At 41.9% G+C, this 24,677-nt stretch overlaps 1 protein-coding gene across 1 annotated transcript in view; it reads right to left on the minus strand.

Moving 5' to 3' along the window:
- The window catches only part of LOC115357388 (spermatogenesis-associated protein 16-like), a 100,036-nt gene that overhangs the window by 35,768 nt on the left and 39,591 nt on the right, over positions 1–24,677 (minus strand). The window contains exons 3-5 of the mRNA XM_030048785.1: positions 17,931–18,078; positions 11,984–12,133; positions 9,104–9,243 (exon numbers count right to left, since the gene is read on the minus strand). Coding sequence (XP_029904645.1) covers positions 9,104–9,243; positions 11,984–12,133; positions 17,931–18,078 — 438 coding nt within the window. The remainder of the gene's footprint in view (positions 1–9,103; positions 9,244–11,983; positions 12,134–17,930; positions 18,079–24,677) is intronic.

A 24,677-nucleotide genomic window follows, 5' to 3' on the forward strand; every position in this document is an offset into this window, starting at 1 on the left:
GTTTTTTGTACATACATGCAAGTGTGTGTGTGAATGTGTTAATTAATTAAAATAGTTACCAAAGTTTATGTGTCAGGTACTTTATGTTTCTTTGTTGACGACCTAAACCCCACTTATACATCCAGTATTCCTATTACGCCACTATGGAAAAATATGCAAATCACCATAAAATCTCACTGCTGGACCTAAAATTGGAAAGAAATATTAATTTTTGGTGTTTTAATGGCTTCATACACTCCTGATCAAAATCTTAAGACCAGTTGAGAAATTGCAAGAATTCACATTTTGCACTGTTGGATCTTAAGAAGGTTCTCAGTAGAGCTTCAAAATGCAAAAAGAAGAAATGGGAGTGATACAAAAAAAAATTTTGAGTAAGCAATTTATTGCAAACAACCATTAAACTGAAACAGGCTGTTCATCAGCTGATCAAAAGTTTAAGACCACTGCCTTTAAAAGCCCAAATCTTGGCAAAAATGTGGATTCAGTGTCATTTTCTGTCAGGTATACTCAATTTTTTTTTTTTTTTTTTTGTCTCACTCCCATTTCTTCTTTTTGCATTTTGAAGCTCTACTTAGAACCTTCTTAAGATCCAACAGTGCAAAATGTAAATTCTTGCAATTTCTCAACTGGTCTTAAGATTTTGAGTATATTATTTCTAAGTACAGATTTTTGTTATTTAGAACCAATGCGTTACAAAGTGTGTCCAGGACATTGAAAACATATCATCATGTGAATTTCATGTTTACCCGGTAGTGCCCATTACATTGGGAAAACTCATTAAATATGAAGCAAAAAAAAAAAAAAAAAAAGATGTTAATCATTAATTTAGACACGTTAAACATTTGCTGGGGTCAAATTGACCCCAAACATAATAGGAGGGTTAAGATAAGAATTTTCCTCCTACCTGGTTGGACTGTTTTCATGGCAGCAGTCACTTAGTCAGTGCAAATGTCACTTGCTTTTTGTTTTTCTTTGTTCACTGTGCTACACGGCCCCCCCTCGTATGGGAGTGTCCTCTCACTGAACCCTGCTTGTCCATTATTGTTTCATGTAAGCTCTGAAGACGGTCTCAGACTAAAAGCTTGGTACAGTGAACTTTGCACCGACTAAGTGTGCAGATTTCTACTTCAGTCTTCTCATCTTCCAGCACCTCAAACAATTATTTGAGCCGGGTGGAGCGGTAGCACCCCTGCACTAGTAGTCAAAGTCGTAAAATGAACCGATCAAACATGCATTTTTTCCTTAAAGTTCGCCTAATCCACTTCAGAGTTACTGAAAACATTACTCTCCGTATTGTGCGACAGTGTCAGGCCCGCACCAAACTTATACGGAGTGAAATATTCCAGCCCGAGCCGCCGTGGTTTTTACGGCTGCAGGATTACATCAATCATAAAACATCTCAGTGTCTCGCGCGTCATTTTACACACGTGTCCCTGTGGTTCAGCAGCACGTGTTTGGCATCACCGGAAACCTTGGGACCTCCGCTGGAATTTAAAATAAAGCTCCGTGGGGTTTGAACAAAGCTCGGCAGCGGGCCAAGGACAAAGCCACCCAGGGGTGCGGCGGAGCTGAAGAGGTTAAGAAAGTGCTGCCAACAGCAGTTTGAGGGCTGATGGGAAAACGACAAACCGAACCAAAGTAAGCAAAGCAAAACAGAATACAGAGTTTTGTGTCAAATTTTCACAGTGCGGTAATTACTCAGATGATCATTTTTTACAAAAGCAGTTGACGTTGCAGTTTTTTTTTCCCCGGAAAAGTTGAATATTTTTCAGCTGCTGTGTGCTCTCTGGCCGAGGCACATTCTGACCATCTTTGCAACTTTCTGAGTGTCATTTTTTTTTTTTTTTTTTTTCACTTTGAGTGTGAAGCTTAACTGTGCCAACAAAGACAGAGTCACAGGGGAAAGTGAAGCTCCAGAAACTTCTTCTCTCACGTGTCCGGTGAAGAAAAACGACTCAAGGGTCTTTACAACCCTAACCCCCGGTTATCTTCCTCCTGTGTTGTGGACTTTACGCTCTGCAGACAGTGGGGCCTGATAGAGAATCGCAGTCTGCCAGGCCCCAGGCTCAGCACACACACACACACACACACACACACACACACACACACACATAAAAGAAGGGCCCAGAAATCACGGGAGGAAAAACTGTCATTCTTGCTCTCCCTTTTCTTTCTGTTCTTTTTTTTTTTTTTTTTTGCAGGGCAGCCTCCTCCCCCCCTCCCTCCCAGACTGATGTTTAGCTGGTGGAGGTCACCACACGCACACGCATGTAACAAGACACACACACACACACACACATGCATGCATACACACAAACTCCCCGAGGTCCGTGTGCTCCAGTTCCCAAACTGCTATTCTTCGGGGAGAGAGAGAGAGAGAGAGAAAAGAAAGGAAAGAAGGATGGAGGATGGATGGACGAATGAATGAGCTGGGATAGATGAAAAAAGTTAGCTGGGTGCAAGCGTGGCCTTCAGTTACGCCTCATGACACTTTGTTCTCCCCCCCCCCTCGCTATGGATACACAGATCAACCAGAAAAGCATACTTCATCACTATGTACCGTCTCCAGCGGCCGCCTGGAGGCATATGTACATGCACGCACACACACACACACACACACACACCCTGACTCTCACGGTCTCTCAATTTAACACTCCAAACATGGAAGCAAAGCCCATGCTTAAACTGTGGAAACACGATTCAACTCCTTTGATCCCTGGAAAAAAATAAAAATAAATAAATAAAATGAAATGCTGTGATATTTTCGGTGCAGCTACATTGGAGTTTAGCTGAAAAACTACACGTGTCAACATCAGGTTTTCATGTCGTTATCTCACAATCAAAGAGCAAGAGCTTCTATCTGCCGCCGCGATTGTGCACCCACATTCAAGAATCATACAAGGAGAAATCCGGGGAGGAGGAGGAGGCAGAGGTTTGATTTGCCGCTGATATGGATTTGATTTTATTCCATATTGGATCAGTTACAGCGCCCGTTTTGCATCTTACGTATAGCTTTTGTTAAACCATCGTTTTCATGGTTTATGAATCCATCTGGGATTCATTCATTCAAAACATGTAATTTGGTCAGCTCTGTTTCTGTAGGCTCGTCTTTGGCAAAAATAAAATTTAGTGAAAAAAGGAATATTCCGGCAGTTGGGGGCAAAATCCCCTTTTTCTGACTTCTGCAGACTGAGACGAGACGTTCGATACCACTTTCACCTCTGTACGTCCAGTGGTCGTGCTCCAGTGGTGAGCATTTCGTGTTAGCTTAGCATAAAGACTTGAAGTCAATGGGAGTCGTTAGCATGGCCCTGTCAAAGAGGAAAAAATAAACTTTACAGCAACTTTGAAGCTGTCTTATTGACAGTGTGTCATGTCTGTTTGAAATGCACATCTTGGAATTAAAAAAAAAAAAAAAAAAAAAAACATTTCAGGAGGAGTTAATTTGTACCGGATCGACCTGTCAGAGACGGAAGGATAAATGAATACGGAGGCTGCAGTTCCAACATCGAACTTCTGAAACGCCTCTAATTTTTTTTTTTTTTTTTTTTTAAATCCCAACAAGTGTATTTCAAAGCCACATGACACACTGTGTAAATAAGACAGCTTCGGAGTTGCTGTGAGGTTTATTTTTTCACTTTGCCGGAGCCACGCTAACGACTCCCATAGAATTCAAGTCTTTATGCTAAGTTAACATGACATGCTACCCACTGGAACAGAACCACTGGACGTACAGAGGTGGAAAATGGCATCGCATATCTTCGTTTTAGGTTTATGGTATTGTGTTGCCCAAAACATTGGAGTATTCCTTTAAGAGTAGCAGAGACACCAGTTTCTCCAGCGGCAGCCTCAGGAGACCAGAATGCAATGCGGCCACAAGGTGTGTTGCATTTTGCATACGGGGCACAAGTCTCACATCTGCTGCAAACCATTTGTTCCCAACTTCTGACTGAAATGCACAGAAACCCACCAGGCAGGGCTTCACCACCAGTGAGGGGAAACAGAGAATGAGGAACCGACTGCTTTTCTCAGCTTTGCTCATAAAAATAATCCCCAGCATCTGCGCAGTGTGTCAAACTGGCGTGCTGCCACGTTGATCTGATGTCATGTGTGTTTGTGTTGGCAGATTTGAGACCGGATGCGTGCTCGAATTTCTGATTTGAGTGGCTGCTCCGCTGCACATTTCTAAGTGGGAAGTCACTTTTTTTTCCGGAGTTCCAAGCACAATGGTATGCGGCATTTTTTTTTTCCTGCGGCGGCCGTGACAGCTCGCAACATCACTGTCGCTCTCTCGGCGTAAGAACACAGAGTGTCACTGAGGCAAAGCACCGCCCATGGAAAGCAAAACAAAAGGCAGCCTCTTTGTTCATTACGGCGGGTGAAGGCCAGCCTCCGGGGAGCAGAAAGTGGCGATGCTGGTGTGTGCGGCGACACGTGCACGGAGCAACACACTCTCAGACCAAGCCTCGGTATCTGACTGTAAAGACTGCAGTACCAGAAGTGTAATCCTTGCAAAGAAAAAGTTCAGGTTTTTGTTTATTCTCAGGGAGTTGGTAAATTTCCCATTTTTGTGCAGAGAGGCAATTTTGAGAAAACCTGTTGAAAGCAATGAATGCTGGTACACAGTAAAACAAAATTAGAACATGCATGCTGCAAGACTGCAGGACTACAAGTTTAATTCTTGCAGAGAAAAAGTTCAGGTTTTTGTTTATTCTCGGGGAGTTGGTAAACTCGCCATTTTTATGCAGAGAGACAATTTTTAGGTTGTTTGAAGCAATGAATGAACGGTAAGATGTCACACACTGAAGTCACAGTTCTGTATTTATTGCAGACCATGTTTCAAATAAAAATAAAAAAAAAACAAATAAAAAAACAAATACAAATTTCTACAGCAGTTTGTGAGCAAAGGACATGTCTGACTGGGCTTTGTGGGTGCACGTGGGGTGGGGGGGCGGCGGTGTGGACGTAATTCTGAACTAAAGACCAACACTGTATAAGCTAATAAAAGTTAATATGTCTCACAATGATTAGAAACCAATCAGCACTTGCAAAGAAATGTCACGGATTTAAGTTTATGTGTGTGTTAAAAATACGTTTTAAAAATCCAGCTAAAGTCAGATGTATTTTTAATCGTGTCTTATCAAGCCCAAAAAGTGCCTGTCATCATGTTGTGACATGATTCCAGTGTTTTTCATATGAGCCTGATGTTATCAAATGCTGACACCATTGTTTTTAATGCCAAAGTAAGAGCCAGTAAAGAAACAGAGAGGGTGGTGGTGTTCTTGGTACCAATTTTAAGAAGTTTTTCTGAACCAATCTGGCCTGATTTGGACAGCAGCGGCTTGAAAATATTGTTATCTACAAAAGAAGGGCCCTGCAGAAAAAGTTTGGGCACCACTGGTGTAATCCATGTCCGACATCTCTCCTCTCCTTGCGTTTTTGGCTTCGGAAACGGGAAATATACGACACCAGCCTGTCAACTTGCAGAGTATCCTCTGTCGCAGGTTCCATCTGCTCAGCGTTTCCGTATTTTCCTTGTTGTGAAAGCTTGCCGGGCCTCCCTTGCCTAGTTACGGTTACTAACGTGGGATTGGACAGTTGCCGTTCTAGGGAGGGGCTTAGTGAAGGTTGATTGCATGTTTGAGAAAGTAAAACCACAGCTCATGACCGATACCGAGCCGACTTTTCACACACAACGCACAGCTGAATGCAACACGCTCGAGGCTGTGGGGGTTGTCATAGGACATTCTGGAAAGTGTAGAGGATGAGATTCAAATACAAAACAAACAAACAAAAAAAATTCATGCAACAGCTGTGGTGAGAGAAAAAGAAAAGACTGAAATGAGGCCAGGAGAATGACTGTCGCAAATGTGACAAAAAACAGAAACAAAAACATGCACACAAATGTTCCATTCACTTCATTTACACTCCTGATCAAAATTTTAAGACCAGTTGAGAAATTGCAAGAATTTACATTTTGCACTGTTGGATCTTAAGAAGGTTCTCAGTAGAGCTTCAAAATGCAAAAAGAAGAAATGGGAGTGAGACAAAAAAAAAAAAAAAAAATGAGTAAGCAACTTATTGCAAACAACCATTAAACTGAAATAGGCTGTTCATCAGCTGATCAAAAGTTTAAGACCACAGCCTTTAAAAGCCCAAATCTTCGCAAAAATGTGGATTCAGTGTCATTTTCTGTCAGGTATCCACACTGTCATGACCTCCTGATGGCAAAGGCAAAAAAGCTTTCTCTCTTTGGACGCGGTCAGAGCCTATTTCAGTTTAATGGTTGTTTGCAATAAATTGCTTACTCAATTTTTTTTTTTGTATCACTCCCATTTCTTCTTTTTGCATTTTGAAGCTCTACTTAGAACCTTCTTAAGATCCAACAGTGCAAAATCTAAATTCTTGCAATTTCTCAACTGGTCTTATGATTTTGATCAGGAGTGTATGATCCTTTTTTTTTTTTTTTCAAACGGCGGGGATATCTTTTCTCTGGTTTCTTTCAAGTGCAATAACCGCGGCGCATGAGAGGAAAACTAATTTCCACTTATTTCCACCAGTGTCCCCTCGTCTGCAGGAAATCCGAGTAGTTTTGCCCGTTGAGTCTTTTCCTTCTATTTCACTCAAAAGGTCACCGGCACCGAGTCCTGCGAGGCAGAGGCGTACCGTCCACACACTCCATTACATTATAGAGAAATTTCAAAAAAGAAAGAAAAAGAAAAATACACACAAACATCTGGATTAGTGAAATTCTGTCCGTTTCAAACAACTGCAGTGTGAATATTTTCCTCTGGTCTCCTTTTTAGGTGCACTTTGAGGAATAGTCGATTCTGGATGGAAACATGCAAATCCTCAGTTATAGCTGGACAAAACAGAAGAAATTAAGTGCATGCGTGTGTGTGTGTGTGTGTGCGTGCGTGCGCGTGTGTTGACTGTTTTGCTAAGAGGGCTTTCAGTGGCCCTATTTTCCTTCATTTTCCTGCAAATGGGAGCAGTGGTCATTATATGCCTCCGCCACCACTGCGCTACGCCTCCTCATTTCACCTCATTTCCTCTCACACTCCTCTTCCTCCTCCTCTTTTTTTAACGCTTGTCTCGTTCCATGGGAGCCAAAGTATGGTGCTTTCCCTATACGGCTCGGTTTATAATTGCAAAAGCGTGTCACGATGACTCTTTGGCGATCTTTGACTCGACTTTTCAGTTATTATGTAAAGAAGCACAGTCCCATTATTATAATTATTATTATTATTGGGTTTTTTTTAGGGCTGAGATGGTATTTATCAACCAAAATATCACACACTCTAAATGCTTTAACACACACTGGGGCTGTGACACACGAGAAAGAAAAATCCATCAAAACCGCTCACGCTGCAGACTTTGCAATATAGAGGCGAGGTTGTTTCATAATCGTGCATAATGAACATGAATTTAATATACTACTCAGCTCTATTATGCCTCCCTCCAATAAACTGACGGACATAATCATGCACAATATCCTGGGTATTTCTGCAGCCACAATAACAGCCAGTGGATGTTGGAGAAATGATATTTCAGGCGGAAGCCATTTTGCAAGCATATATAGTGAGAAAAGAAGTAAATATGAGTCTGAGGATATGGAAATACGAGGGCGATGCGTGATATGTCTGCTGTCAGCCAGGAGGTAAAGACAATTAATGAACCGACAGATGGAGCGCACGCCGTTTTGGAGGAGACTTTCCTTCATTTGCAATGCTGATGACACACACATATACTTATAGGCTTAGTTATTTAAGCAGCGAGCGAATGTCCCTAAACTTTATTCAGATCACAAATGGAAGGAAACCAACTCGAACGAGTCGCTCGGCTGAGACTGAATGTGAAGCGGCGGTGAAGAGGAGGGCTTTGACAGCAGCGTGTTGCCGCCACACTCGTACACACTCTTCTGGGTTTTGTTTTGTTTTGTTTTGTTTTTTTAATCTGGTACCTCGTGTCGCTCTGCTGGGAAAACCAACCGTTTTAACTGGCTCCCCCCCCCCCCCCCCCCCCCCCCCCCCCCAGTTGACTCTTCTTTTCGATTCACGCTCGACAAGAGTCACTTGAATCACAAGGGTTCATTTGATTCACGGATTCAGCAGCGGCTTGGTTTTTGAGCGCCCCCCGGTGGCTCATGTGACACTGCGGTGGCCCGGGCTCCATCCCAGCCTGAGCCATTTGCTGCACGTCATCCGAATATGACAATATCCCAAATTTGATATGGGTCATGTAAACAAGATGTTTGGTTTGGATAATCCAGACTGGGCCTTTTCCTGAACGTGGCATTTTCAGGATGTTACTCGGGTTTTAGCAGCATTCTTTGGTCATGCATTAGATTACATTAGATTAGATTAGATTAGATTCAACTTTATTGTCATTGCACAAAGCACAAGTACTAAGACAACGAAATGCAATTTAGCATCTAACCAGAAGTGCAAAAAAACAAAGTGCGGTGCAGCAAATATAGATATATGTATATAAATATTTTCTATGTATATAAAATGGTCCAGTATTTACAGTGGCGGAGTATGAACAGTAAAAATAGTACATAGTGCATACAGCACATCCAGAATATGTGTCTCATTTAGATAGATAGATAGATAGATATACTTTATTTATCCCGAAGGAAATTCACAGTTTTCAGCAGTATCCACAGATTACAAGATTAAATAAATAAATAAAAATAAAGAATAAAGAATTAGGGTTTTTAACACAGTTTGTTGCCTGTTTATGGTCGACTTGCCAAACAGTTTCAGGTTGGGCAAAAGAAAAGCCCACTTTGGTCAGACGGAGAAACACACCCACCTTTAAATGTCGTAAAACCCTTGGATATCAACCGATTTATGAATATGTGCAAATATGGCAACGCTGACCTTTTCCATAAAGAGACTGAATGTATGAATGAAAGAAAGAAAGAGGCTTTGTTTGCACAGTCGAACAAGTCGGAGTGCTCACGGCTGCAGGTAAACAGGAAATATTAGTGGAATGTTCATCCTCGTCAGCCATGAAAACACACATATACTGCATATATGTGCACGTGTGTGTGTGTGTGTGTGTGTGTGTGTGTGTGTGTCTATATTCTTCTACTCACATCGATCCGGGTGGCCTGCATCAGGTCCAGGACGGGCAGGATCCTGTTCTTGTACACGTCGCACAATTTACAATTCACCGCCTCATCCTCCCATCTGCGCTCAGGATTCAACGGCATCCGCGGTCCAATCACATCCAAACCTTTAAAAAAAAAACAAAAAACAAAACAAAACAAAAAAAAAACACACACACACAGACACACACAAGTCTGAGTACAGCTACTCTGGTCACTGCGCTTACTTTTTTCTCTCTTTTTTTTTTTTTTTTTTGACATTTTGAGTGTTTACTCCTGCTTTCACTCGGCAACATTTTTGTCCATGTCTGTCATTTTTTTAGCTGAGAGAAGAAAAGTCGTGCTGGAGTTTATTTGCCGCGCCGCTTTGTTTAGATAAAGCCTGTGTGTCTGTCTATGGTTTTAGAACAGTCATAAAAGCTTAATGACCTGAGTGTGAGAGCAAAGCTCTTCCATCCCTTGTTTTTAATGAGCTAATCTCTCACTTAATTAAAATTCAGCTGGAGAAACAGTAGCCCACCGCTAATTGAGTAAAATATTCCAGCGTTCGCTTCATGCCTCCGATATATTTGGGGATCATTGAGATTCCACTGGTGACACCGAGAAGGTTTGCCAAGATCATAATGAACTCCGACAGTTTCGCCATCGCTAACCCTTGTACGCCGCGGGCCATGTAAGAGACTGATGATTTATAATACTATAGTCGCCTCAATTGAATCTCCAAGCCACTGGGCATATACTTTTAATAATTGCCACAAAGCCATGACTGAAACACACACGCGCTCATACACTGGTGGTGTTGCATTAACGTGAACAGCTGAGAATTTAGCCGATGCTCCTGTTGTGTACTGACGTCTGGGTTTGTCGAGCTGATGGTTTTATCTTTTATTAAAGATCATTTATCAGGCAGTCAGCGCTCAGTTTTCCTAATTTATCTAACGGGGACAAGTGGCGTAAACATAAAATGAATAGGATGTTATGCTTCAAGGTCCTGTTGCTTTGGGGCCTGTTTGACCCCAGGCTGTTTTAGCTGTAATATCAACATCTTACACACATTTGCTTTAGTTGTTTTGGACACTGAGGAGCTATAACATGTCATTAATAATCTTCAAAAACTTCCCTCCGCTTCAGGGCCCTAAACAAACACACCCACACCTGCAGCAGAGTGAGGACTGCTGATAGTTCATGTGACATTTGGGAGGAAAAATATGAACCATGATGTATAAGACGGGTGAGTGGGGGAGGTTTATTTAACCCTCCTATTATGTTTGGGGTCAATTTGACCCCAGCCAATGTTTAACATCTCTAAATAAATGATTAATATGATTTTTTTTTTTTTTGCTTCATATTTAATGAGTTTTCCTAATGTAATGGGTACTACTGGGTAAAGATGAAATTCACATGATGATATGTTTTCAATGTCCTGTACACACTTTGTAACGCATCGGTTATAAATAACAAAAATCGTTACTTAGAAATAATATAAAGCCATTAAAACACCAAAAATTATTATTTCTTTCCAATTTTAGGTCAATCAGTGAGATTTATGGTGATTTTCATATTTTTCCACAGTCGCGTAATAGGAATACTATACTATACTAATTATACTGGATGTATGGGGGGTTATGTTTTATTTAAAGGGCTATTTAGGTTGTTAACAAAGAAACATAAAGTACTTGACACATAAACTTTGATAACAATTTCGGTTAAAATAATTTTGTGGAAGTTTAAACTGTAGGGGTCAAATTGACCCCAAACATAAAGATGTTCAAAAATGTGAACATAACAGGAGGGTTAACGTGCTATGTAATTAAGGTAGTTGACACATAAGACACATAAAGTAACTGACACATAAACTGGGGTAACCAGTTGTATTACAATCATTTTCTAGAAGTTTACATTATTGGGATCAAATGGATCCCAACTGATAAAAAATTGTTAGTAAATTTGAAGCTAACAGGGTTAAATCTTCAATTATGATTTATGAATTACTTCTGTTTGGATGGCGTAAAGAAGTGCCGCTTTTCCACACGGAAATCAAGAAAATGCTGGGTGAAACACACCGAACCAAGAGTGGAAGTAATTAATGACACTGATTCTAGTGTAAATTTTTTGGAATTTTTTATCAGTAATTTTACTTTCAAAATGTTAAAAAATGAACTAAATAATAAGGCCTGCTAACCACAGGTGAATGTGGCTCTTGAGCTACAGTGGTGGAAAAAAGTTTTCGGACACCCCATGCATTTGTGAAATATTGCATTAACAAATCCCTCTTAGGTCTTCAAGTGCAATTTCTTTTAGTACAGTCACAGCCAAAATACTAAACAAATCCTAAAAAAGCCATTAAACACTTAAAATTGATTGGTTCCATAAAAATACATAAGAAATTTTGATTATTGGGTCATTTTGGTACCAGTGATGAAGGTGGTTCTTTTTATTAAAAGACACAATTTTTTTGCCAAGCTTCATGTTTATATAAAGCCAGCACATCTGAAAGTTCTTCAGACACAAAAATGGCTAAAACAAGGAACCTAACGCAGGAAACACGCCTGAAGATAAAGATTAAACTGTCAAGAGTTTAGTTTTGTTAGTTTTTCTTGTAAACAATAAACAAAAAAATATAATTTATATTTGTTTGTATCTGTCTAATGCAGCCACACCTTTTGAAACACAAAAAAAAGATTTTTCCACAAATATTTCATGATAATATTTGAGCTTGTGTAAAATTTTAAGGGTGTCCGAAAACTTTTTTCCACCACTGTATTTTACTCAAGTAGAAGTTCCAATATGTTACCTAAGTCAAAGCAATTTCTCTCTCACACTCACACATATACACTCAGACACACTCACACACTCACACACACACACCTGTGAGAGAGGGCCAGGCCCTGGCGTGGAGGTTCTGGAGGAAGCGTCCAGCCTCCGCTCTCCTGAAGCCCAGGGTGAGCAGGTAGAGCTGGGGGGGAGCAGCTGACAGCCAGTCGGTGGTCGGGGGGAGGATGTGGCCTCCTGTGGGCTCTGAAAGGAAAGGGGGGGGGGGGGGGGATGGGGGGGGTAACAGCGAGGAAGAGGAGGAAGAGGACGCATCAGAGGGTGATCAGTGTTGGGTGAGATGTATCCGAATAAACAACAAAATAATAAACAGCGAGAGGCAGGACCGGGCGATAAATCGATAACAATAATTATCACAAAATAATTTTCCTCGATAGAAATGTATCAGCTAGATAGAAATAAACCACACACAGCCCTTGTGAGAGCTGAAGGGCTTTTTTAAGTGATTTTTTTTTTTCCCGTGTGCAGTGATTTTTACACACAAATGACATTTTCATAAGATAAGATAAGATAAGATAAGATAAGATATTCCTTTATTAGTCCCACGGTGGGGAAAATTCACGCATTACAGCAGCAAAGTGGATAGCAAGATATGAAGCATAATTTACATTCTAAACAGTATAAAGAGATAATAAATAGCAAAAAGCAATATAAACATTATAAAAAAAAAGGAATATAGAAAAACAAAATAGAAATATGAACAATTTAAACAACAGAAGAAAATAACCTAAACCTGGGGAACAACCCGCTCCGACGGAGGTTCAGGGTTGGTGTGAAACCATGAGTTTCAAGTTGTCCAACAAAACCGAAGCATTTCCGAGCGGCACAGAAGCGGCGGCACACACGAGCGCACGCTGTCACATGCAGATGGGTCCAGACGTGTGTTAATACGCCGCTGATGAAGACGTTGGAGCACATATGCGTCGGTAATCATGTGTAAACACCGTAACACCCGAGAGGCTGTTTACGTACAATCACGGGTATGGCGGCGCCGCTGATAGTGGCTTCCTCTGAGGTGTTATTACGATAATATGTGATAAGCATGAAGAACATCCGCGCGAGCACGAGCAGTGTCTCCGGGGCTCGTGGTGTTCGGTTTGCTCATCTTCATGTCACACACACACACACACACACATTCTCGAGCATTTTCATATCAAAGGCTCACAAACGGGAACGCATTAGGCCCTTTAACCTCACTTTGATTAGATTTGCTCAAAGGGATGATGTTCGCCGTGTTATTTTGCCGTGTAGCCGACGCCGAACATGGGGAGATTAGTCGGAGTGCACTCATTAATCTGCGTCCTCTACCGGTGAATTCAGCCGCGGTGACATTAAAATAGTCCTCATTTCGCCGGTGGACCGCTGAGCCTCCCTCGGGGACCGTGAGGTGGTCCCTTTAAGGCTGGCACATGCTACAGGATTCTTCAAACCTTCACAGATTTAGAGACCACACACTTGATGATAACAAAAGACAGATCGCACAAGATCTTTCTCTTCTGATCTTATAGTGTGTGGTGTGCACCACAGAGCACACCACACAACCGATTCTTCAGCAGAGCATCAGGTTCTTCACGCTCAATACTCCAAATCTCGCGGGTAGGGAATTGAACCCTTGGTCTCACGCACGGCAGGCGGAGACACTATCCGCTCTGTCATCGAGAATTACATGCAATGTCTACGGTTTGGCCTCATTTTCTATTCATGTTGATAAAAAACTGCAAAGTCCGATCGGTTTGAAAATTGACAAGCCGCTTTTTCTCCACAAGACGCACATTTTTCATATAGGATAATAAAATAATAATAATAATAATAACAAAAAATAAAGGTAAAAAAAAGGGACAAAAAGATGTTTAATATTTGCAACTAGAAATCCTGTAGTCTAGTGTGTGGAAATCCTGTAGTGTGCGGAAAGCCGAGGCGTTGTAACGGGGGAAACAATACATATATATATGTATGTATGTATGTATATATATTGTTTCCCCCGTTACAACGGCGTTACCTTTTCTGACAATAAAATGCGCATTTTATTGTCAGACGCATCAGAGGGTGATCAGTGTTGGGTGAGATGTATTCGAATACACAACAAAACAATAAACGAGAGGCAGGACCGGGCGATAAATCGATAACAATAGTCATTACTGATAAAAATAACGCCGTTTATTTACACACTGTGCTTGCTCGGCTCCTCTCGGAGCGCCCCACACACTACAGGATTTCTAGTCGCAAATATTAAACATGTTCATTATTTACGATCTCTCCTTCCGAGGCCTTCCGAGCGGATCGGACCAAACAAAATCCCTCTTAACACACCCCACACCACAGGAACATCAGACCCAATGACGTTTGCAAACATCAGACAATCGGGCCTTTGCTGGCTTTGATCGGAAGGGGCAGATCGGGACAAAAATCGGCCCGATTATCCTGTAGTATCCCGATGACGGTAAAACTGATGACCAGAAAACGCACCATGCACCCTGATCATCTGTCTGAAATGAGGCTCCGTTTGCTTGATCTGTGAGAAGCTCACGTTGGGTAGATGAGAGATTTTGCTTCAGCAGCAGCAGCAGCAGCAGCAGCAGCGGTGTCGGCGGCTCAGAAATGGAGGGCCCTCCAGAGGAGCCAGATAACGGAAGGAATCTAATCGGTGATAAATGTGACCTCCGGAGAGACGGAGAGTTCAAGTTCAGGTCTGCAGGACAGCGCGAATGAGAGGGAGGAGGAAAACGGAGCAGCTAATGAAAGAAAATAAGCTCGCCGGGTGAAAGAGGAGAGGAGAGAGGAGATCGACGGAAGGAAAACGGCAAGAGCGAGTGCTGCTTGTTTGAGTCCAGGTTGGTTCTGAGGAGGAGGAGGAGGAGGAGGAGGAGGAGGAGGAGGGAAGGATGCTTTGCCACCTCACCTATCACTTCATTAGTTCAGGGCTCAGCGGAGACTTTTCGGCTGCAATATCAATATCAACATCACTTCAGTGTTTTCTGACCAATCATAATTGCCAGATTCTAATAAGGTGGGACTTAAAGCACATCAGCACCATGGAGAGTGGCAGCTCCAGTTAAGTTGTGGATCTACTTTTTACCAGACGGAGGAATACGCTGCGTCCGTTGTCGCTTTTTCAAAGAATTTCACCTTTCCGGGTTGCAGCGGAAAGTTTTTGAAAGCTTATTTGCATGAAAATAGTCAATTTTAAAGTCTGAATGAACTGAGCTCCGTTTCTTCTACCTCCTGGAAAACGCTGTATCTTTAATGCTGACCTCCTGTTGCACCAGCAGGCATGAATACAAATTTCAGCCGATAAAGTCTTCAAAAATGTTTGATCAGTGCCTCCCGTCCCATAAAATAAAACTGTTTCTCTCCCCGGCCGAAATCCTGTTGGCTCGCTCTGTTGAATAATCATGCCACCGTGTGATTATCCCACCCCGACACCCTCTTATGACAGGGAAGACATAAAAGCGGTAAGATGCCATTTCATGTTGTCTTTGAAGACGCCTCGACATATCAGATGATCCCGCCCCCCTTCACAGAGACTCTCCACGAGCCCATCATGACTCGAGCCCCGCTCTCACACCACCACTCCTCTCTATTCCTAGCTTTTCAGCTCGGCTCATCTCATGCCCTTCCTATCTCTCCTCCTCCTCCTCCTTCTCTCCTCTGATCAGATGTTTGGGGCCTCGGGCCAGGTTTGTTAACTTGGCTCTCTGAGATATTTCCTTTCCGCCTCTCTCGTCTTTCCTCAGCTGAATTTCCTCCTCTCCTGAGTCACCGATTGGCCAGAAAACCAACTGGCAAACTGACAACCGGACTGATGAGCAAACTGATGGGTAAAATAATTGACTCATTGGCTGGCGAGCGAGCAGACCGGTCAGCTGACTGGAGAACAGGCTTACAAAACTGGCGTGAAACAGCCTTCATGAACTGCCATGCCCACATTTTTGAATGGGGAGGGTGAATTAGATCGAAATCTGCGTGAGACGCCTGATTGGCCGCTCGACTAATTCTTTGATGATGGCTTCACAGCGTGTGGTGACTGTGAACTGTACCACGGCTTTCGGGGGAGCTCTTGTTGTGTTTTTGTGTAACTTGAAATGCGAATCAGGACGTTCTTTTGACGTTCTGAGTTTAGCAGCTTCGCACAAACACAGAGCTCTGATGTTCGGTCGCGCCGGGGCGTGAAACTTGAGAAAGGCAGCTGCCTCCGAGTTCTCAGTGGACGAAAAACGAACTAAACTAAAAATATTGTCAATTAACCCTATAAAGCCATTTGTATCATATATCATTCGTTTTCAGTTTAATCGATACTTGACCAAAATACTGTTGTATACCTTTGAACACTTCCCCTGTTCACCCTGGACCATACCATTGACACTTCAAGTACATATCATATATCATACACCAGAAAGGTCGTGTAATAACATATTTTTTGATTTTTTTTTTTTACATATATATTTTGTTATAGGACTAAATAAAGGGTTCAATTGGAAAAAAAAATTCTGCCAATTCTTTCATAGTTCAGGCTTTATAGGGTTAATATCTTAGAGACCCCCCCTCCCAAAATTTCTCAAATCATGTTTTCAGGGGGGCTCATGTCTTATGAAGTGGGCTGAGCCGCCTCTGGCTCCCCTGTAGTTGCAATTTGCACGGATAGCAGTAAACAAACATGGCAGCTGCTGGTCAGAGTTGTGATGTTACCGACAGCAAGCGAAGTCTGGCAGTTTCGTCTCATCTTGAGAAATGTACCGCCACTGATAAGTTAAAGGCAAACAGTTAGCCAGTCTGAAAGCATTTCAGTATTGTTGCAGTGGCCAGATCCCAATGAACTACAGTGTGAGTCAGGGGGTATGGACACCAAGCTCGGTATGAGAAGATCTCACCTGAAACTTTAGCGCCGAAGATGTCCCCAAATTCAAAGAAACTCCGATTTGACGTATTACTAACCTCGCACAGCGGAAACGGAAAGGCTCGGCCAATCAGCATGCTCGGAAAAACTACAGGCGTGGTGTCATTTTGATGGCGACAGGGAGAACCGCGACAGTGGCTGCTCTTGAGGGAGTTCGTGTTGTGGCACGGTGTCGATGCTCAGTGACAGGCTCGCTCGCTTTCATCACCACAGTTTGTTTCCATCTGGTGCTTTTATGCTACGTCATAGGGGTCATTTGTCTGACGTCGCTCATGAGAGGTGACAGTCCAATCATCTGCTGTGTATTTTTGTAAACGTCCATTGTTGCCACCCCTTTTCCAAACCCTGCAGTGCCCATGAAGTGAACAATGCAAATGAAATCATCTGGAGTATGGCTGTGTGAGGCTAGATTATTCCTTATAGAAAAACAAAATTGAGTGGATTACTTTGCCAGCAATCTGTCTTGATTTATAGTCCAGTAATTTTAGGCCAAAATTGGGGTCAACCTAGGACAAATTGCAAGAGAAGCAAACTCAACTGATTTTGTATCCTCAGTTTGTCCTGGGGGAGGGAAAAAAAGTCCCAAAAAATCACATTGGTGGAAAGTTTTGAAAATCACCTATTTATGACCATATAATACCAAAAAACACTGTTTTTAAAACACAGGTGAAAGGAGTTCAAAATTTTACTTTCAGATATCACTATGAAAATTCACAAGTTGATTACACACACAAAGACAAGAAAAAAAGTCAACTACAAGTTCTTTGAATTATTCTGTTTACACATGCATATCACACATTATCTGATTTGATATGCGCTAATAAGGAATATAAGGAATAAATGCCAGAACAGATATTTAAACAGTGAAATGGTTACTATATATACAGTAACCTTTTAATTCACTGTTATATAGTAACCTTTTAATTCAAGGTTACTATATATATATATATATGTATATAGTAACCTTTTAATTCACTGTTTAAATGTCTCTTATACAAATCAGTTGAGTTTTTTTCTCTTGCAATTTGTCCTAGGTTTTTTCATAAAATGACTGGACTATTACTACATAATGAGATGCTGTTTCTGAACCTGTGTATATGAAGGCGGTGAAGGCAGGGTGCTGCTTCCTGAAGGCGTCCTCGGCGCGGCTGACGTCCTCGGCGGTGGGATCTCCAGAGTGAGGCGTGAACATCACAGAGACCTGCTCCTCCGCGGTGAGCGCCTCCTCCAGCATGGCCTGCAGCACGGAGAGCGCAGAGAGAGGGTGAAACTCGCGCGCGTGTTCTCGTGTCTCTGCCCTTATGAGGACCAACTGTTCCTCACAAGGATGGAAAAAAAAAACATATTTAAAAAAATCAGTGCTCAGATGGTCACATGGAGATTAGCATATAATCGCAAATGTACTTAGGGAAATAAAAAAAATCTTCCAGACTCACTGGAAAGGAAAGTGCAGCTCGGCTCTGTATGGGGTGTTCGCCTCATGAATAGATCGCCTTATTTGAAATTAATTGCGCCTGCCAAGCACTTAGCAACATCCTTTCTCTGCCACGTTCAGGATGGCTGTGTGAGCGGGAGACGGATATAAATATATTAAGAAATACATTAATGTTAGAATAAATTAAGAGTGAGGTTTCGGGGTCAGGGGCTGTGTTAGGTTAGGGTTAAGTTTTGAGGCTCGAGGGTCCGCAGGTTTTTTCCAACCGGTTTAACCAATCACTACAGCGGCTGAGCTCGCTGATTAGCACATCTTTAATCAGACGTGAGGAACTAATCAGCGAAATCAGCCGTCATGGAGTGGGACTGCGGAGAAAACCTGCAGAGGCTCGGATCGCAACGGGACCAGGGAGTGAATGAGGCCGATGGGAGGTTAGTCATACAAATATTTGTGTGTGTGTGTGTGTGTGTGTGTGTGTGTGTGTGTGTGGCCTTGATTCTGCAAATGAGCTAGAGAGAGCGGAGAAAGTCAAGGGGAACCTTTAAGAGGAGAGGGAGAGGCAGCGAATATCGATCTGCGTCTCAACCTGTCTGTCGAGACGGCTCGTGGCTGATTTTTATGTTTCTTTTTTTTTTTTTTTTTTTTTTTACATTTTTTGTGTGTTTTTCTCTGTTTGCATCTCACAGTGCCATCACTCAGTGACCTCACCTAAACCTTACACGTTATCCGCTATGCAGTGGGCGCTGTTGTTGCCATGGTTACGGCAAACACTCACATCAGGCGCATTGTCGAGCTGTAGACAGTCTTTTAAGTCTTTTATCAGATCTTTTTTTTTTTTTTTTTTTAATCTGACGCATTTTAATCTTAAATTAAATGTTTTTTAATCAATGATACGGTGTTGAACGTGCAAGCCACTCGCCTGGGCTCAAGAGCGCTGCGGTCCGTCAAACTCTTTCTCCCGACTTCGATAATCGGCCATAAAAAGTCATGTGGCTGCGCAAAGTCTGAAAGTCTGACTGGCTGATTAGTTCAGTAATTTTAGACCAAAATTGGGGTGAACCTAGGACAAACTGCAAGAGACGCAAACTCAACTGATTTTGGATCCTCAGTTTGTCCTGAGTGAAGGGGAAAAAAGTCCCAAGGAATCCCATTGGTGGAAAGTTTTGAAAATCACCTATATATGACCACATATTACCAAAAAACAAAAAAAAAACTTTTTAAAACACAGGTGAAAGGGGTTAAAAATTTTACTTTCAGATATCACTATAAAAATTCACAAGTTGATTACACACACAAAGACAAGAAAAAAAGTCAATTACAAGTTCTTTGAATTATTCTGTTTACACATGCATATCACACATTATCTCATTTGATATGCGCTAATAAGGAATATAAGGAATAAATGCCAGAACAGATATTTAATTTAACCTTTTAATTCACTGTTATATAGTAACCTTTTAATTCAAGGTTACTATATACACTCCTGATCAAAATTTTAAGACCAGTTGAGAAATTGCAAGAATTTACATTTTGCACTGTTGGATCTTAAGAAGGTTCTAAGCAGAGCTTCAAAATGCAAAAAGAAGAAATGGGAGTGAGACCAAAAAAAAAAAAAAAAAAAAAAAAAAAAAAAAATTGAGTAAGCAATTTATTGCAAACAACCATTAAACTGAAATAGGCTGTTCATCAGCTGATCAAAAGATTAAGACCACTGCCTTTAAAAGCCCAAATCTTGGCAAAAATGTGGATTCAGTGTCATTTTCTGTCAGGTATCCACACTGTCATGACCTCCTGATGGCAAAGGCAAAAAAAAAATGTAAATTCGTGCAATTTTTCAACTGGTCTTAAAATTTTGATCAGGAGTGTATATAGTGACCTTTTAATTCACTGTTATATAGTAAGCTTTTAATTCAAGGTTACTATATATATAGTAACCTTTTAATTCACTGTTTAAATATCTGTTCTGGCATTTATTCCAATTAGCGCATATCAAATCGTCTCACAGTATTTCTGGGTCTTTCGGACGTGCAAAAAACTCAAACAGTGATCTCCCCTCGGCACTCTGGGCTTGGACATATGTTGCTGCGTACGGTACGAGGCCCGGTGCGCTTGGCAGAGGACGAAGAAAATCTCATGTTCAACAGGCCTGCGGTCGCCTGTAGCACACTGGGTGGAGGGATGAGAGGGACTGGAGTGTTCTGTGGTTGTACAAATTAGGTAATGGTTGTACTCCCGTTCGGTGTGGGAGGAAATATGGGAGGACAAATCAATCTGCCTACACACTAAGTACACACACACACACACACACTCGCAAATGCACGCCTCCTTTGCTCAGTGTGGAAACCATCACCTAGCCTGAGCATCAAGCTTTCAGTGGCCAAATCAAATGGAGGTGGAGGGAGTTAAACGCAGACGTACAGGAACGGCGGAAGGCACTGCAAACACACGGGTCGATGCAAATGATATTTCGAGGAGGAGGGAGAGAGAGCGCGCCGGCACGTCAAGGAGATAAATCTTCATGACGGACAGAGGGGGAGCATGAGAAAATAAAGTATTAAGAAAAGGAAAACTAAACGGTCCCCTCATGTTGAAGCGGTGGCCTCGTCTCCGGTGAAGAAAGAGGAGTGATGTTTAAGTACAAGATGATTCATGCTTTACGCGGCGCACACGGTGCTCAGAGGGAAGACAGAGGTTGGAAAAAAAAGAAAAAAAAAACGAGGAGAAAGAGGGGATGAAGAGATTTCTGCAGCAGGGGGAGTTTTTTTTTTTGTCATTTTAAAGGGCCCTTCAGTTTGAATGTGTGAAACGTGCCTCCTGATGCTGCACACACACGCTAACACACACACATGCTGCGTCTTGAAACTTGCATGGGATGCAGGTGGAGATGGAGAGGGTGAAGGAGGGAGGGAGTGGAAACCAGAAGCCTCTTGTGCTGCGTACTAAAAAACCTCTCCTTGCACTTATCTCGCATCAAGCGAATGCAAATGGCCAAGCTTGGACGGCGAAAACACAGACACACACACACACACGCACACAGAGAGAGAGAGAGGGCGTCGTTCCAGGTGGAGGCGTTCAGGAGAGCCTTCATGTTGTCCTAGGAGTTGAAACCCCTTCCCTCCTCTGTCCTTAGACAAAGAAGAAGAAGAAGAGAAAGAGGCTAAACAGGAGGAAGGAAACCAAACGCAGAAAAGGCGAAAAAAAAAAAAAAAAAAGCGGCTGAACTTGAGGGAGCGACTTCTGTCACCAAGGATTTCCTTTGACTTTCCCCTCGCTCCTCTTTCTCTTTTCATGACAGGTGAGCCACTGAGGTGCTGCCAACAAGGCTGGCTTTACTCCCGCACTAAAAAAGAGGCACATCTAAAAACAAATTCTCATTTAAAAAAAAAAAACTGCAACTTTTTGCCTGTGCTGTGTAGTGAAGAACGCAGGCAGCCGAGGTTCGCACCAAGGTTTCTGTGGCAAAGTTATGAAACTACAAAGTGCTGCTACAAAGATACATAAAAAGATGGTGTAATATCGGTTTATACTTTACTTGAAGCGTACTGTCAGGCTTCAATTAGTGCCTCACAATCAGCTGTTAAAGGTGCAATGTGTACAAAAACTAAATATCAATATATCTGTGAAATTACTGTTATTGTGACGTCTTGGTAATGAGAACAAGATTTGACCTAAATAGTAAATACTCAACCTAGTGATGGTAACATCCGACTGTGTCTGTGTAATTTCACTTTTTCTGAAGTTTATTTTCGCTGAAATAATATGTTTCGCTATATACATCCATTAAAAAATTACAGATTGTGTAGGTTGAGAAACTACTGGCCAAGCAGACAAATCAGTAAAGAAGAGAGCAGAAAAATGGCTCTACTTTATTTTGTAATCATTTTGTAATTTCTGTTTTTTTTTTTCCCATTAAAAATGACCATTAACATGTATGGGGAAGCTCACTCACTCACAATCACTTTGCCCTTTTGTATAAAGTAACTGAGTAACTTGAACTGCGCTAAGCAATTTCTGACCACTAGAGGGCGCTGAAAGCTAAAACTCAACAACAGAGAGTTTTCACTAACATGATATCCCTTGGATTTTAGTGTCTGACTGTCCATAAATAAAATCTATCTAAATCTAATCTATCAATTTGAAAATGTGGTGAAACTGCAGACTTTCTGCTACAAGGTGAGCTGCTTCGAATGGACTTTTTCCTCTGTTGCAGTGCTGATTGCAGCGAATTCTGCAGAATGTGACATTTCTGAGACGCTTTGAATAAAGTTAAAGCGGCGATGGAGTGAAGAGGAGGCAGAGGACGAGCTTATTCAGGCCAGTAAAGACATTTTGAAAGCAAAAACCGGTAAATAATAACCAGCTGGCTGCAAATTGTATGTTGGCAAGAAGACACTTGGTGATGGTTCACATTACATTTTACTTTCAAGCAAAAATTAAGCAAGGTACTTTCAGTAGGATGCTTTAGTACTCTTTCCATCCTGCCTTTTGCTCACACAGTATTTAGTTAGTTATTATAGGTGGTAGCAGGGCCGCCGCTCCCTACACACAGACTACGCATAACGCGTAGGGCCCCGAGTACCTGCAGGGGGCCCTAAAAATTAAGGTTGATGAAAAAAAAATGTCATGATAATTATAACATTATTACATAAAAAAATTATAAATTCGTTTTGAACAGGCCCACTGTTTTCTTTTTTAATTGTGTACCCTACTCAATTTGAGCAAATTAAATGTTTTACCTAAAAGAGCCCCCCCCCCTCCCCGTTTAGCTTAGGGCCTCCAAACGCTTAGCTGCGGCTCTGGGTGGTAGTGCCGTTCGATATTAACACCAAATTTCCTCCCAAAAACCTTGTTTCCCCCCCTAACAAGGGGGGGAAACAAGGTACACTGGAGGTCATTTTTCTGCTGGCCTTTCCAAACTAGTCCTTTCATTATCTGCCACGGCCGCAACTTCTGAAATCTTTGGGTGCATTTGCTCTGGAAGAACAGCGCCCTCTTGTGTTTCCCTCAGGGGCCTGTAGAAGCCGCTGAATCTATTCACATTTCAACATAAATCATTTTTACATGGCAACCAACAATTAACGACTTATATGCTCTGAGAAGAATAGAGTTTGGTGCACCTGTAGTGTGTTGAGTGTGTTTTCAAGGCTTTATAATGCAAGCAACTCCAGTCAAGTGTTGCCTGATGTCTGAAGTGTCATCAACAGAGTAGGTAACCCTAATCCCAGTTTTCTCAGTGTGTAACGTCCGGCCGGGGACATCTCCAGACAAACTGGGTTCATTACATTTCAACACAACCCACAGTGGAGCTCTCAATGAACAGGACAGAGTGAATTTTGGCTTTTTGAATTCATCAGGGTGCTTGTGGCCAACATGTTACGCTAGGCAGAGCCGAGCACAGCACCTCCACGTTTAAAATGACCAAAAACAAAAAATCAAAGTCTCCAACAGGGAAAAGTTCCAGACGGTTTAATTAATTGGGTTTAATTGAATCCTTTCCCTTTTTAGTGGAGTGTTTGTGGCACCTTCCATCTCTGCATGAGGGCGCTGCTGGTGTTTGCACCGACCTTTTCCTGGTTTCAAGTGAATCGCCAGCATTCAGTGAGGCTGTGCTTTTCATGCTGTTTGCTTAATTCAGCTGTAGCCCACTTCACTGAAGACAAAGTACTCAAAAGATCCTTCAGGTTTCTGCAGATCCTTCAGGTTTGGAGGAGAGCGGTCACTCCCATTCAAATCAATGTCCTAGGGTCACTGAGTCGAGATGCCTGTGAATGCGCCGTCCTTCAAGCTGCCACTAGGGGGTGTTTTGTTTTTAAGTTGCTGCCGTCTTTCTAAAGAAGGTGAGATAAGACGTTTTGACATCTTTGCACAGGCGAGTAGACGTGGTTATAACTGGTTACCTTTACAGTTGAGTTCATTTCATTTTCAGCGGTCATCTTTGGCCGTTTCAGATCAACAAGCAATTTTATTTCCCCTCCAAAGTTTGGTTAAGCTGTTGTAACATTTAAGAAGTTATATTCAGTAATGGCAACCATACACTGGAAGACTTTGAGAATACTTTTAAAAAGACTAACACCCTCTCACTTCTGAACTGAATAACTGAATACTGAATATGTCTTTATTGTCATTATACAAGTACAACTAAAATGAGACACAAACCTTAAAGTGCGAGAAAAATAGCAATTCTTCAAGTGCAAGAAAAAAGTATGCATCTAAACGCTATGAAATAAAAAAATTACCAATGTGACAATGTGTCATAATGTGTCATTTTTAGTGACAGGCTATGAGATTTTGCAAAGACTGGGATTCTGCAGTGCCGCTGGAAACTCGCCTGCGACATTGAAATCATTTAAAAAGTCGTTTGGTGTAAGGCCAGCGTGAATGACACGCCGAATCTGAACCCA

Source organism: Myripristis murdjan, chromosome 4 (genome assembly GCF_902150065.1).
Source record: "Myripristis murdjan chromosome 4, fMyrMur1.1, whole genome shotgun sequence".
Lineage (NCBI taxonomy): Eukaryota > Metazoa > Chordata > Actinopteri > Holocentriformes > Holocentridae > Myripristis > Myripristis murdjan.